This window comes from Tympanuchus pallidicinctus, unplaced genomic scaffold (assembly GCF_026119805.1).
Source record: "Tympanuchus pallidicinctus isolate F22 unplaced genomic scaffold, pur_lepc_1.0 scaffold16, whole genome shotgun sequence".
Taxonomy (NCBI): domain Eukaryota; kingdom Metazoa; phylum Chordata; class Aves; order Galliformes; family Phasianidae; genus Tympanuchus; species Tympanuchus pallidicinctus.
The window spans coordinates 15,375,214-15,389,014 of NW_026294679.1; the positions used below are offsets into that span (position 1 = coordinate 15,375,214).

The 13,801-nt window shown below is 44.9% G+C and overlaps 1 protein-coding gene and 1 long non-coding RNA gene across 2 annotated transcripts; one reads left to right on the forward strand and one right to left on the reverse strand.

Moving 5' to 3' along the window:
• The first annotated feature begins 6,657 nt into the window (after positions 1-6,657).
• Positions 6,658-7,566, forward strand: FGFBP3 (fibroblast growth factor binding protein 3). Its single transcript, XM_052677245.1, has 2 exons — positions 6,658-6,769; positions 6,993-7,566. The coding sequence occupies exon 2, from the start codon at positions 7,072-7,074 to the stop codon at positions 7,564-7,566; it is 495 nt and encodes a 164-aa protein (XP_052533205.1). The 5' UTR covers positions 6,658-6,769; positions 6,993-7,071.
• Positions 7,567-7,656: 90 nt separating this feature from the next.
• On the reverse strand, positions 7,657-10,071 carry LOC128077729 (uncharacterized). The gene is made up of 3 exons (XR_008205147.1): positions 9,929-10,071; positions 8,592-8,676; positions 7,657-7,750 (listed from the first exon to the last, which is right to left on the reverse strand). It is a non-coding gene; the product is annotated as an uncharacterized LOC128077729 (long non-coding RNA).
• Positions 10,072-13,801: the final 3,730 nt, after the last annotated feature.

Sequence of the window (13,801 nt, forward strand, 5' to 3'; positions counted from 1 at the left end):
AATCTTTTTAATACAAGAGCCACAAACTGTATGTTGTCAAAGTTGGCACAGGCTTGCACAGCCTGTGTATTCTGGCTCATTAAACATCATTAGTTTGTAGGGCAGGCCCAACCTCCTCTTTAGATCACATATAACAGTGTTCTCCCACTGCTTCAAGATGATCAGGTAAAGCCTCTGTGCAAGCATCAAAATAAACACTATCCTACAGTCAAGGTGTGCTGTGCAGTCGCGTGGCTTTTTTTCTTTGGGAGGATGGGGGGGAGAGACAGGATATAGATCACTGGATACATGACACCTTTCACAATTAATTTTTGACATTTACTCTTCCTTGTAAGTCTTCATGCCAGCACACATCATGGAAAATCAAATTTTCCATGCCTCAGACCATTAGCAGCTTGGTAAAAGGATTAAGCTCTGAATAAATTGAACACCTGAACTTTCTCAAAGTTCAGGCAGGATACTTCATAGGGATGACAGAAAACATTACTCATGTTGCATTTTTTCCCTTAAAAAAAAAAAAAAAATAGACTATTTGTTAACAAAACAAAACATTTTGTTAAACCTACCAGGTCAGCCTGCTTAAAATACATGGACCATTTAGGTTCTCTAGAATTGGTACTGGAAAAAATCACAGATCAGACCTTCTGTTCTAGAAACCAACATTTTAAAACAATTGCATTGCAATATTTGGATTTGAAGTGGTCTATTCAAACCGTAAGATATTTAATCTATTTTCAAGAGATCAGTCTTCCACTTACTACTTGTTTGTCAAATAATTACCATTTTTATTTCTTTTTTGAGACATGCTTCAACTTTTTCTTTTTGTGAAACCCTCCAAACTAACATCTTCAGAATGTTCCTCACATTTCACACAAAGAAAAATAAGAAATCCCACCCCTGAGCTTTCTTACAATCATAGAATCACAGAATCACAAGGTTGGAAACGACCTGCAAGATCATCCAGTCCAACCACCCTCCCATTCCTATCAGTGCCACAAGCTACTAAACCATCTCTCGTAGCTCCACATCCAGGCGCCTCTTGAACACTGCCAGGGACGGCGACTCCACCACCTCCCTGGGCAGCCATTCCAGTGCCTGACCACCCTTTGAGAGAAAAAGTTTCTCCTAATATCCAACCTAAACCTCCTCTGGTATAACTTCTTGCCATTTCCTCGGGTCCTACTATTTGCCTGGGAGAAGAGGCCAGACCCTTTTGCACCACAACCTCCCTTCAGGAAGTTGTAGAGCGCAGTGAGGTCTCCCCTGAGCCTCCTCTTCTCCAGACTGAACAATTCCAGCTCCCTCAGCCGCTCCTCATAAGACTTGTGCTCCAGACCCCTCGCCAGTTTCGTTGCCCTTCTCTGGACACGCCCCAGGGCCTCAATGTCTTTCTTGTAGTGAGGGGCCCAAAACTGAACACAGTACTCAAGGTGCAGCATCACCAGTGCTGAGTACAGGGGGATGATCACCTCCCTGCTCCTGCTGGCCACACTATTTCTATTTCTTGGTGGTGTGTACGTGTTTCCTCCCACAGAGGAATGGGGATCTCATGCTGCATACCAGGCTTCACGCTAACAGCCGCCTGATATCCTCACACTGTGCCTGCTGTGTCTTGAATAAAACTGCTCTCACACAGCATTTGATACAAATATTCTGTATTACCTTTCTAATAACTGATTTGCATCATTTAGCTCTCTCTCTCTCTTTTAGTCTTTGCTGACTCTCCTCATTTAAATTATGAAATGAAAATCTTCCTTTCCCAGCACACTGGTCATCTCCACTAACACTGTGAAAGCCAGCAAAGAAATAGTCTTGAGATGTGTTTCTTGAGTTACAAAAAACTTCACTTTCCTAGAAGCATTCTGAAGATATTTTTCCTTTAATGCATCTAAAAGGGTAAAAGCCAATTTGAAGAAGGGAATGAACCTTTATCCTATAGCACTTGCATGGTTTTCGACTTAAAGTATGTCTGCCTGTTGCTAAAACAATAAGGAATGTATCTTCTGCCTCTTTAAATGGATTCAGAATAACCAGCTAGAAGTCCTAAGAAAGAATTGGTCTTTTTTGGTATTCCAGTGAAATTCTCTTCAACAGTGATAGAAATCCTTTCTCTCTGCAATTTCCTTCACTATGTCAGGGCAGATGTTGATTTATTTTGAACCAGATTAAATAACAAAAGAGGGAAAGCTGAAGCTCAGCCTTTCACAAGGCTTACATTTTGATCAGCTGATAAGAAAGCTGGAGTGGTAGAGGTATTTCAGCACAGCTAGCAAAACAAGGGGCATTGTCAGTGCCTGGGTCAGTCCATTAATTATGGAATGAAGATTCGAAATAGTGAAACAAGGTCACCTTTTTTCCCTGAAAGGTGACAATAAATCCTTGACATGCATCTGAAAAATGAAAATGAAGAAAAATCCTAAGTTTTCCCTTCCATGACAAGGGAAGAATAAGCACGGCAAGCTTAACATGTCTGAAAGAGAAGCATCCTCAAGGTGGAAGGCAGATAAGAAAACTCTGAATGGGTGGAATTTGAAATCAGAAAAAATACAAAGAAAAATTAGCAGGTACTTATTTATCTCCTATCAAGAGTACAGCCTGAGTGGATAAAAAGTGAGTCAAAGCAAGGAATGAAAACACAGGATGCAGAGAACAAAATGATTCCTATAGAGCAGTGGAATCACTACCAACAATCCAAATCACAAAGATCTCCTGAATTTCACTGTGAAAAACAGCACTGGAGATCAACAGATGTGTGACTCAGATCAGCTTGTGGGAAAAAAAAAAAAAGCCTGCAGGAGTGAGAAATGGAAAAGGTGGTCTATATATTATTTTATTTTTTTTTACAGCCAATGAATTAGGGGCAGCATCGTAGTCTGGGGTGATTCTGAAATGCCACCAATACGGTATTCAGCAGCAGCAGCATGACCTGGTAACTGACAGGCAAATTTTAAACAGATTCTACAGCATAAGAAATTGTAAGTCTTCAAATCTCTGATCAGTGCTACAAATTTTTCTTAACATTTCTGTAATTTTTGCAAAAATCAGTCTTCTTAAATGACAGGCTGAGTAGAACTTATTGGAATCTTATTGGCATGGAAGAAAAGAATTGGCCCACAACCAGGCAGTAAACCCAGACAAAGCCTTCACTCTGATCTTGGAGAAGCACTTCAGTAGGTTCTAGAAGAGACTTAAGAAGAAAACAAAATTTCAACAAGAAAGTTCTTGTTTCATTTTAATCCCACTGTACTCTTGGAAACAGGATCCAGATTTCAACTGTCTGCAAGTCAAATCTGATAATAATACATTAATGTTCAAATAATCTTACGATACCTCCCAGTAACCATGCTTATTCACCAGCTTGTGTTGGAAGAAAAATGAAACACGCTTAGTGACTTTGCTCTGAAGTACCCTATAGCTTGGAGAGCTGGGCACCATGCTGGGTAGGCCTAAATTGCCTTTCTGCCAGGAAAAGTTGAGACACCTGTCTCCCCATGGCTCTTCAGCCACCACTTCTTGTCTTTTATACCATCCAGAGCTTGGCTTGTTCTCAACAAAAGCAGAGTGAGATTCTCAATTACTTGCCTCCCTGCAGACAACATTTATTACCACATGATTTTATTCTCTCGAGCCAAAAGCAAGAAATCTGAAGACTGGCATCTCAGACAAGTAGGTTAAACACAGCTATGTTCATGTAGTGTATTTAAATTCTGATCTACGAATCATCATTCTTTACACCACCTACTTCTCTGAAAAGGAACTTTGGATGACAGGCCTAGAGGCTGTGGCTACTTAACACCCACAAAGCAAGTCTATTTTTGCAATAATTATTGCTGCACTCTTGTACAGTAAGAAGAATAAGCATCATTTTTCCCATTAACTGGAACTCAATTGAATTTTGAAAGATCCACAGTCTGAAGTCAGAACCCTAACATGATTGCCTGTATGCTATCTTCTATGTGGGTGAAATAGCCTATACATGGAAGAATCCTTTTTTGTCCAAAGAGTTAACAACAACAACAACAAAAAAAAAACAGGATAATTCACCCACTGGTAAAATAACCCACTAGTAAAATAACTGATTAAAGCTATGGACTGTGCTTCTGAAATGGAAAGATGTATAAGGAGACAGCTTCATGCAGTGGTTGAACATCTTCTATTGCTATGTTTTTCCTCTTAGTTCTTTTCTTGTTTAAGTTAATAAACCCACAGCTTAAAATAATTCACCTGAAGTCATATTCTTTAGGTCTGTAGCATACTCACTGTGCTTCTGCCCTCAGTCCTGTTGATCTTTAAGATCAGTCCTTAAAACTGTATACGACATCCCAGTCAAGGGCTAGCTTCAAGCATCTTGAGTGATACCCTTGATTCCACCTGCCTTTCACAGTTACACCACAAAAGTCTCTGCTTCAGCTTGTGATTCTCCGAAGCCTTACATGGGTTTGTTTCTGCAGAGCTGTTATTCAGTCAGCTTTCCTTATCCTGGAGATGCACAGACCAGTATCCTATGATTCTCTGCACTGACCTGACTCCCATGCTTTAGACTGTTTTGGGAGTGCTTATGTCAGCCTTAATCCAGATTCGAGCCTGACTCCAAACTGCAATCTAACCCAGCACAACTGTAAATCCTTCCAGTTTCTCCCTACATCAGTCTGACAGGGCCATTAACTTCCAAGAGGTTTCAGGTTCTCTATAGATATAAAGCAAGTATTTCTGTCCTGGTGTACAGGTGAGGGGGAGGAAAGGAAATTCAAAACCAAACCACAGCAGAAACATGGGCTAGATTATTATTATTACTAACTGCAAATAGAACAAAGGGATACAGAGACTTCAGTAAGAAATTAGAGGTGTTCTTTTTCCCCCCACACGTTCATCAAAACCAAGAGAAAACTGCAGCACTTGCAGGAGAATTAATAGAGAAGTAATCAGTACTGAGAACTAACATCCGCTTTACCACAAAAGTTGAGTCTCAATAATGGAGGAAAGTGTGCAAATACGTACCAGGAGAACACAGCAAAAAAACATCAGGGAAGATACAATTACCACATAGGAAGTCTAAGCAGTTTTTCGTTGTTTCCTTTTATTTCCTCAATTCCTGATCAGTAATAACTTGTATGTTACTTAAACCTGTCCAAAGCAAAGTGCAACAATAAAGTGCTCATTAAATCAGTTATTTCCCTCCAAATCTGATATACTTAAGATAACCTGCTTTAAAAGTGATCCCAAATGTGGGACAACCTCATTTCACGTTGCATAAATGATATTAAGAATGTGAAAAATGGAAAAGGAGCTCGGTGTAATAGAATATAGCAATTACAGGTGGTTGGACCTTAATCTGAATGCAGCACCACGGTTTGGTGGACGAATAAGCTAAGGCACATGATATGCCTTATGCTCCCTGGAGCCACAGAGGATCTTAAATAGTCACAATGCAGTGCATTATGGTGCCTCACGGTACCCACATCCCTAGGTTGGATGCCAAGATTCCGCCTGCAATCCATGGGAGGTCCTCAGTGCCTATGAAAGGGATTTGCTCAACCCAACATGCCAAGCAGAGCATCTTGTGCTCAGCTAACAGCAGCTAAGTCATGTCCTGCAGAGGTAGGTATATACGTATTTCCAGGAAAGGAGCTATTGGCCTCTACTTGAAATTTCTGGTTGCAAAGTCTCTGCTATGGTTTATTGTCATCGTATTTCCTTATCCAGACCCTCTCTCCCCTGCTGTTTCCTATTCCCAAAACAATCAAACAGGAAGAGCAATGTCAGCTCTTGCTGTAGCTGGGAAATGGAACCACTCCCTAATCTTCCCCTGAACTGGAGAAAGAACTCCAAACCCCACACTTCGGGCAGTTGTGCTCAATCTCTGCAGAAATGTAGTGTTTTTTGTTTTTTTTTTTTCTTTCTCTTTTTCTTTTTTTTGTTTTGTTTTCTTTTCTTTTCTTTTCTTTTTAAGGACTTAATGACAAACAAGTCAGTATCAGTCTTCCCCATTGAATCCTGCTGGACAGCACTTGCTCAAAGCAGAACAGCTCAATCAGGAAAGATCAGAGGATGCCTGGTATCCCTGAAGACCCAGGGTAACTAAAGCATGCTTTTGCCAGTGCTGCCACTCCAAGCCAGATCTCTGCTCTCAGCAACCAGGGCAGCTGCCCGCGAGCCAGGCTCAGAGGCCCTATAACCAATGTGCGAAAGCCGATATCTACGTGCCTGGGTGCAGCTGGCTTCCAAGGGCACCGCTTCCTCGCACGTCTCTCCTACAGACGTGAGACACCAAGGTGTCACTAGGTGTCCCCCTCGGGCTATTCCCAGCCGCGGGGACACAGCCGGGCTGAGCTCCGCCGGCAGCTCTGCCTCGGGATAACGGCACCGCTTCACGGACCGCCCCATCGACGGGGAGAGATGGTGTAGGTATACGCAGGAACGCACGCATCTGTACATAAAATTCCCAAGCTAAGGAAAACAACCGTCCTAGAATTCCCCACTTCGATACTTCTGAAGCCATAACTCGTGCCTGCAGAACCACCGCCGCCGGACGGGACCCCCCGGCCAGGCCGTCAGAGCTCCAAGAACGCCGAGCGGAGTGGGCGGGCACTGCCGGGAGCCCCGGACAGCCCCGCGTATCCCCGGGGGCGGCGGCTGGGGAGGGGCGTCGGGGAAAGTGGGAAGCGGGGGCAGGGGGACAGCCCCCGGCCCTTGATAACGCCCGCACCCTCCCCGCCGCCGCCAGCCGCCGCCTCGTCTTCCCCGCACCCGTAGCTGCCCGCCGCGCACCGTGAGTTCCCGGGGAGCTGGGGGTCAGCGGTGCCATGGCGGGATGAGGGGAGGGAGCGGCTCGGTCTCCAGCTGCGTTTGGCAGCCCCGATGCCGAGAGCTCCCGGTCTGCCGGAGAAAGGGGGGGGGGGAAGGGGAGGGAAGAGGGCTGAGGCGAGCCGAGAGCGGGGCCGCGGTCCCCAGCAGCGGGACGGCCGCCCCCCGACAGCCGCGTGTCCCCGCAGGGCGCGGGGCATGCGGCGGGTCCTCTGCCGGTCCGCGCCGTCGCCGAGGCACCGGAGGAGGCACCCGCGGCGCTGAGAGATGAGGCTGCCTCTGGCCCTGCTGACGCTGGCCGCGCTGGGGGCCGCGGGCGGCGGGCCGGGCCCGGAGGCGGCGCCGTCGGGGCATTTCTCCACGCCGGAGCAGCACCGGTGCGGCTGGGAGGTGCGCCGGGCAGCGGGGAGCAGCGAGCTGCGGCTGAGCTGCCGGCCGCCGTCGGGCCGCGGGGCGGAGCAGAGCTGCGTGTATCGCGGAGAGCCTTGGCGCTGCCCCGCCTACGGCGCGCGCAGCCGGCAGTTCTGGCGGCAGATCGTCGCCCGGCTCCGCCGTCGCCGCCGGCCCTGCGCGGAGGGCGGCCCGCTCAGCGCCCGCTTCTGCGGACCGGGCCGAGCGCCGCCCGAGGCTCAGCTGCGCCTGGTGCCGCCCGGCCCCATCGCGGCCTCCGCCGAGCCTTCCCCCGAGCAGCTGGCCGAGACCTACTGCGCTCAGCGCTGGCACTCGCTGTGCGCCTTCTTCGCCGGCTTCTGGCAGGGCTGAGCCGAGCCGCTCGGCCCTCGTAGCCCCTCGCCCCTCCACTTTGTCAGTTTTTTTAAACCTTTCTCCAATAAAGTGCCGACTTTGATAACACTCTGGAAACTCGCGTAACTCCTTTCTCCCCAGAGCCTGCAGCACAGCGGCGAGTGGCTGCCAAGAGCTGGTGAGGTGTGCAGCACGGAGCACACTGAAAATGATACGGAAAACAAATAACCACAAATTTATATAACAGGTTCAAGGCACAGTGAAACTGTCCAGCTAAAAGCCATGGGTACCACAATACAGCACAAAGATTTTACTGCGTAGCCCTAGTAAAGCTGCCTTGCTCCCACAGATCTATCACACACAGAACAAGCTGCCCAGACATGTTCCCACAGAGCAGATCAGGTCAGATGTAAGCAGGCAGAGTTGAGAGAACAGCTGTGAAAAGACTCACAGCAGAAGAGTTTCTTCCAAACGATGCTTCGGAAGTGAATGATGTTTTACCTAGCTAATGAGCTATCACCAAAGCTGCATTCCCATTCACAATAAAATACTCTCTCACATTGCATCTGGATTATACAGAATATCAAGAGACATGCACTGAAAAGGCTTTTTTTTTTTCCCCTCAAATTGCTGAAAACTAAAAGTACAGATGTGTTCATGATATATATATATATTCTTGCCACTTAATTAGGAAATGTTATCTACTCATGGCCAATAAGATAACAAATGCTTCCCACCAGCTGCAGCCACACCATCCAGATGCTGCCTAGAACACAGGTGCAGCCCCTGCCTGCTCAAACCACCCACTGAGGGCCAAAGGCACCAGAGCACCCCAGGTCCTGCAAAAACCTTGCAAGATTTTCCTAACTATCTGTTTTCCTGCACTCAGCACAAGTAAGAGCAAAACAGAAGGAATTAGGCTGATTTTCTAGTTGTCTCCCTTCAGAAATGTCCTTGTAGCACATAAGCATCTTTTCTTTGAAGCAAATTGCTTTACAAAGGTGGAGGAGGGGTTTGAGATATTGAACACTTCATCCACTTACTGAAGCAGAACTCCAGTACATTTTGATGGAGATAGTTCAGGTTTTCTTCAGTCTTGCTTTTTCATTTAGACATCCTGCTCTCATCCTACAAGAAAAGGAACAGCAATTTCTACAACACATGGCCACTCTGCATTATTTACAACAGTAGACAGAATTTTACCTTTTCATACAGGGGAAGTAACATCACAGAGGCTTGATTCTTACAGCTAAGCGTGTTTGTTAGGATCTCAAATGTGGTCCCATCACACAGATAAGCACAGCAGTCCACATACACAATGCCACTGAGTTAGAACAGAATTTCAACAAGCCAGCCTTCCTTGGCTGTCCACAGAGATACATTTAGGTGCTTCTGTGCAGCCATAAGTGGGAGCACCTGTAAGCTCTGGTTTTGAGGGCAGCTGGGAGGAAACCACCACAAGGCAATAAGGATCTGCCAAGCGGCTCCCACAAGAGGGCTGTGGGAGGCTGTTGCATACATCTCTTTGTCCCAAGGTATTTTTCTTCATAGCAAGTAGCTTGGATACTGCTCAGCAGCACTATGCAAAAGGCTGACTGTCAATGCATAATTTGCACTTTTAAAAAAATAATCTGTCTCACTTTTCCCTTATAATACTCAGCCAGCCATGTAGCAGGCTAGTGGCCATAGCATTGCATGCTCTCTTGCAATAATATGCAGCTTTGTTTTACTTCCATGGCGTTGGCACAGCAGCTTCGTGCAGTGCCTTTAGAGCTTGTGCTTCATACTATCAGACGCAAAGGTGCAACACCATGGCAACTGATCTGCTAATCCACATCACACTTCATTTACAAAACCAACTAGGAATTCTGAGCAAATACAATGTCTTGCCCCATGAAGAAGAGAAAGAAGAGGATCCTTGCTCAGTGCTTCACTGCATTACCCTCCTTGCTCTCTGAAAGAGCACAAAGCCTTTCCTGCACATCACAAAATAACGAAATATAACAATCCAGGAGACCATGTTCATTTAATCTATGGTTAATAATACCAATGTCCAGAGTTAAGTAGCAACAAATACCAAATTTCTGTACCTTGGGTATTGTGGATCCCAAAGGATAAAAAACCAGTCAGATCCATAGAACTGTTTTTAAGCAGTGTAGATTCATGCCTCCTCAATCAATAGTATTGTCATCCTTCTCCTATGATTAGATGGTAGCTGACTGTAGCCATTAAGCCAACCAAGCACAGGAAGAATTTATAGCTAATATCTTCACCTCCACCAGAATCCATTCCTTTCCAACCCCGCAACACAAACCTGTCATCCCCCCAGTCTAACCCAGGCACCCAAGCCTGCGCAGGCCCATGCTGCAGCCAGCCTTACCTCTGCTCTCCCACTGCAGCTAGGCCCATCCTTCACCACCTCCCTGATTCCTAATTTAGATGGCTCCTGCCATCTCATCCTTCCCTCTTCAGTTCTTTCTGGCCAGGGCCTACATCAACAAGCAACCTGACCACAATACCACAACCCAGCCCAGCTGCTCTACCCCACAGGCCTTATAAGCTGTGCTGTCCCACAGGCAGGTGATCCCAGGCTCCACTAACAAGAGGGCACCTCCCCACAGGCAGCTGCAGGTGCTGTTACTCTCACAAGGTTGCTTCCAGCTAAACTTACCAGGATAATAAGCTGTCATTCAAGGAAAAGCATGAGTTATCTTTAAAAATAAAAAATCAATTTGCTTTTTAGCTTCTGGATTTTGAATTCCAGAGGATGGAACTTCTTTCAAGTTTTCAGGATTTAAAAAAAATCATCTTTGCCCCACATTGTAAGCAATTAAAATTGTTTTCTTTCCTTTGGTTGCGCAGTAAAGGTGGCAACTAGTCTGAATTCACATGTGTTCAGTGAGGTTATACAAATAAACAAGTATCTCAGTGTCTGGAGTTTCTAACAGAATTACAATATCAGTTTTCCTTAGGAGAAATATCAATAATGCTGAATCTGGGCATGTTTGTAACATAGCTGGCTTTACCTGTGGTTTTTACAAATAGAAATCCGTGATTAATAGCAAACTGAAAGTCTCTTTCACCACTTTCTGATTTTGGAGGTAGAATTACAACATGTTACTCTAATTTGTGAGGTTAAAAACACAGCAGGCTGTCTTGTTGTTTGCAACAATCCCTGCCTGTAAAGTGATGCCACAAGGTTAATACATGAAATAAATCTTTCTTCAGTAACCGAGCAGAGCTAAGAACAGGCATCTGTCAGTGTTTTACATAGCAGTGATATCCACAGCAATGTCTGCTGTAGGGCTCACCATGGCTGTGAGTTGCCTTAAAGCTTTTCCTTTTCTCTAAGTCAGTTTGACACCTACAGGTTAAGTCTGGAACGAGGTGGGAGAGCAGTCCAATATCCGCAAAAGATGGTTCTGCACTATGTGGACAACTCTAGCTCTTGCTTTGAAGGAACATCTATCTATCCTTGTTTTTTAAGAGGGAAACTGAAAACAAGCCAATGCGTGCCAATATACTGCAATATATAGAGTACAAGTTGCAATTTAAGGTGCTGTTGTTATTGAGCTGTCATAGGCATACTTTAAATACAGATTTGACTTGTCAGGCACTGCCTTCTGCATTCTCAGCATATCAGAACTGCTCCAGGGCCACAAGGCACCACTGAAAAGGCTGTCCACCTTCCTCCTCCAGGCCTGGTAAAACCTCAGCCACCTGCAGAATCTCTTTTAGTTGTTTGTGGAAAATCGGGTTTTAGAAAAGGAGATGAGGCTGTAGTGTTGGGTTTCTGTGACACCTGTGGTTATTTGACATTGTTGTTTTCTACCCGGGTTTGAGCACAATCTGCACTGGGGGGATCCCAAAGAAGGATGGTGTGTCTGTGGGGACTTGTGGTGCAACTTAAAAACAACTATTAACAAATAATAAGATAGAGGAACAAAAAAGCAAGTGAGAGTGGGTTGGATAAAAGAACCTTAAATCTCTGGGAATTTCTCTTTAAATGACTTCAATGTATTCCAGTCTCTCTCTTGTGCCTTGAGCTCTTTTCTGAAGCCCACTGTAAAGCAAAGCAAAGCCATGCAAGTGAATGGCAGGCTTTGTGGTTTTGCCAAACACCAAACCCTTTCCTTTGTAATAATTTGGATTTATAAGAATTCCAAGCTCAGTACATTAATGTGGTTACATGAAAGAGGCTTTTACCCATACAGTATTCCAAAGCTCAGATTAACTCTCCCGGCCCTCACAACATTTCGTTAAGTGGGTGGGATCTGAGTACAATCACACATAAAATATCTGCAGCTTTAGAAACGCTTCCAAGTTTTGGGGCTTAACCTCGCTTCGTATGTGCCATACTTTGGGAAATGCATATGCTCTGTGTTGGCTGCTGCAAAGGCAAATATTTTGCCAGTTTATTTCAGGCATTCGAGAGGTTAATGCTGCCATGTGTCCCTGGAGGGGACGAGGGCATGAGAGGGACAGCAAGAGGCAGCAGACCAGTCTGCATTCCTGTGGTGAATAGCGGCCTGGCCTGCCCGCCGTGCTGCAATCCCACTCCTGGCTCCAGCCTTCCCATTGCAGAGCCGTATACCCCCTGTGACAAGTGCTGTGGGCCCACCCGTGTAGTCTTGAAGCACCAGAGGAACACACAGATGCCTATTTGACAGCAACAACGTGATGTATCTCCGTGTTCCAGAGCCCTGACTTCGCTGCTGGCTCTCATACTCTGCTTGGATGCTCGTGTTCCTGACTGCTCTCTGCCAGTGTGCATGTTGGGAAGAGGGTTCTGCTACCTGGAGCCAGCACTACTGCTGTGTGAGCAGCTGTCTCATACTTTGTTCTAGGAAATGTGATAGAACAAACGTGTAAAACTGTTGAGTATGTAGAGCTCATCTGTTCAGTTTTGTCTTGTGCCATTCAGAAGTGTTCTGTCATAAATGAACCACAATGAATAATTCTGATGTTACTTCAGTTTTACACCCACTGCAGAGCTATTGGATCAACAAAAGAAGTTTTATGATCATCTCTCAGAGGAAATGCAGGAATAATTATTCCTTGTATAGCAAGGAATTTACTGATTTGAGACTCTAATATTCCACTATTCTCTATTTAAACTGTCATAAAATGAGAGAATGTTTGCTGAAAGGATCATGGCAAACTCAGAATTACGCTGTAGGTTGGAAAAGACCATCCAGTCTAACCATGAATCCATCACCACCATGCCCGTTAACCCTGTCCCTCAGTGCCACGCATCATTTCTTATTACATGGTGACAAAGTACTGAAGATAAGGTAACTATCAAGGGGAATACAATACCTCTTTAACACAGAACATATATAGAAAAGATTTTTTTTTCTTTAACAAAAGACTTCAAAATCCTAAAACAGAATTGATCTATTTCAGCACACACAACAAACTGAATTCAAAGCAAAAATTTTTAAAGCATCTTTTTCTGTAAATCGTAACCAGAGGCACTGTTTAGTCTGAGCAAACCTACTGCACTCAGCATCTTCTGTTGCACGACTAAGTGAAGGTCTCAGGTCCCAAAACCTCTGTATGATTTAAACTGAAAGAACAAAAAGTCTGACAGAAATATATATATGTATATATTTAAGATTGTATTTGGAACTAGAGAATATAAGAGACATCATCCTCTAAGTTAAGTTAGTGAAAAGCTGTGGATGAAACCCCAGTGGCTGACTTTGAAGCTGTATTTCTTTTCAACTAAACAAAGTGCTGTTTCATTCCAAAGTCGCCACCCTTAACAGCAATATGATTTGTACTAAGAGGAATAAATCTAGACTCAACTCCTTGCATTTTCATCTCCTTTTTTAATTTTAAGAGCAAAACCTTTGGATATTGTGAATAAATTTATCACGTTTTCTTCTGATGGGTAAAAGGTAACAAGACAGCCACACAAGAGAGTATTATTTCATGTTAGTTGAGACAAGATGTTGAGGGTTTAGAGCTGATCTTTTGTCTCTGCTCAAAGACAAATGGTATAAAATTTATATGCATGCTTCTGTCCTGACAGCAAAGGGCTTCAACACGACTCTCACTGAGAGCTAATGGCTCTTTGGGATTCTACTCTCTAAAGTACCCTGGCATGAAATGGTCCCTTGCGATTCATCCCCTGCTAATAGCAGCTCCAAGACTACGGTCTCGCTCTTTTTTTTTTGAAGTTCTATTATCCCCAGCTGAAGCTGCCTGTGTTTTTATTGGATTCAAGGCCATGTAGCGTGGACGCTTT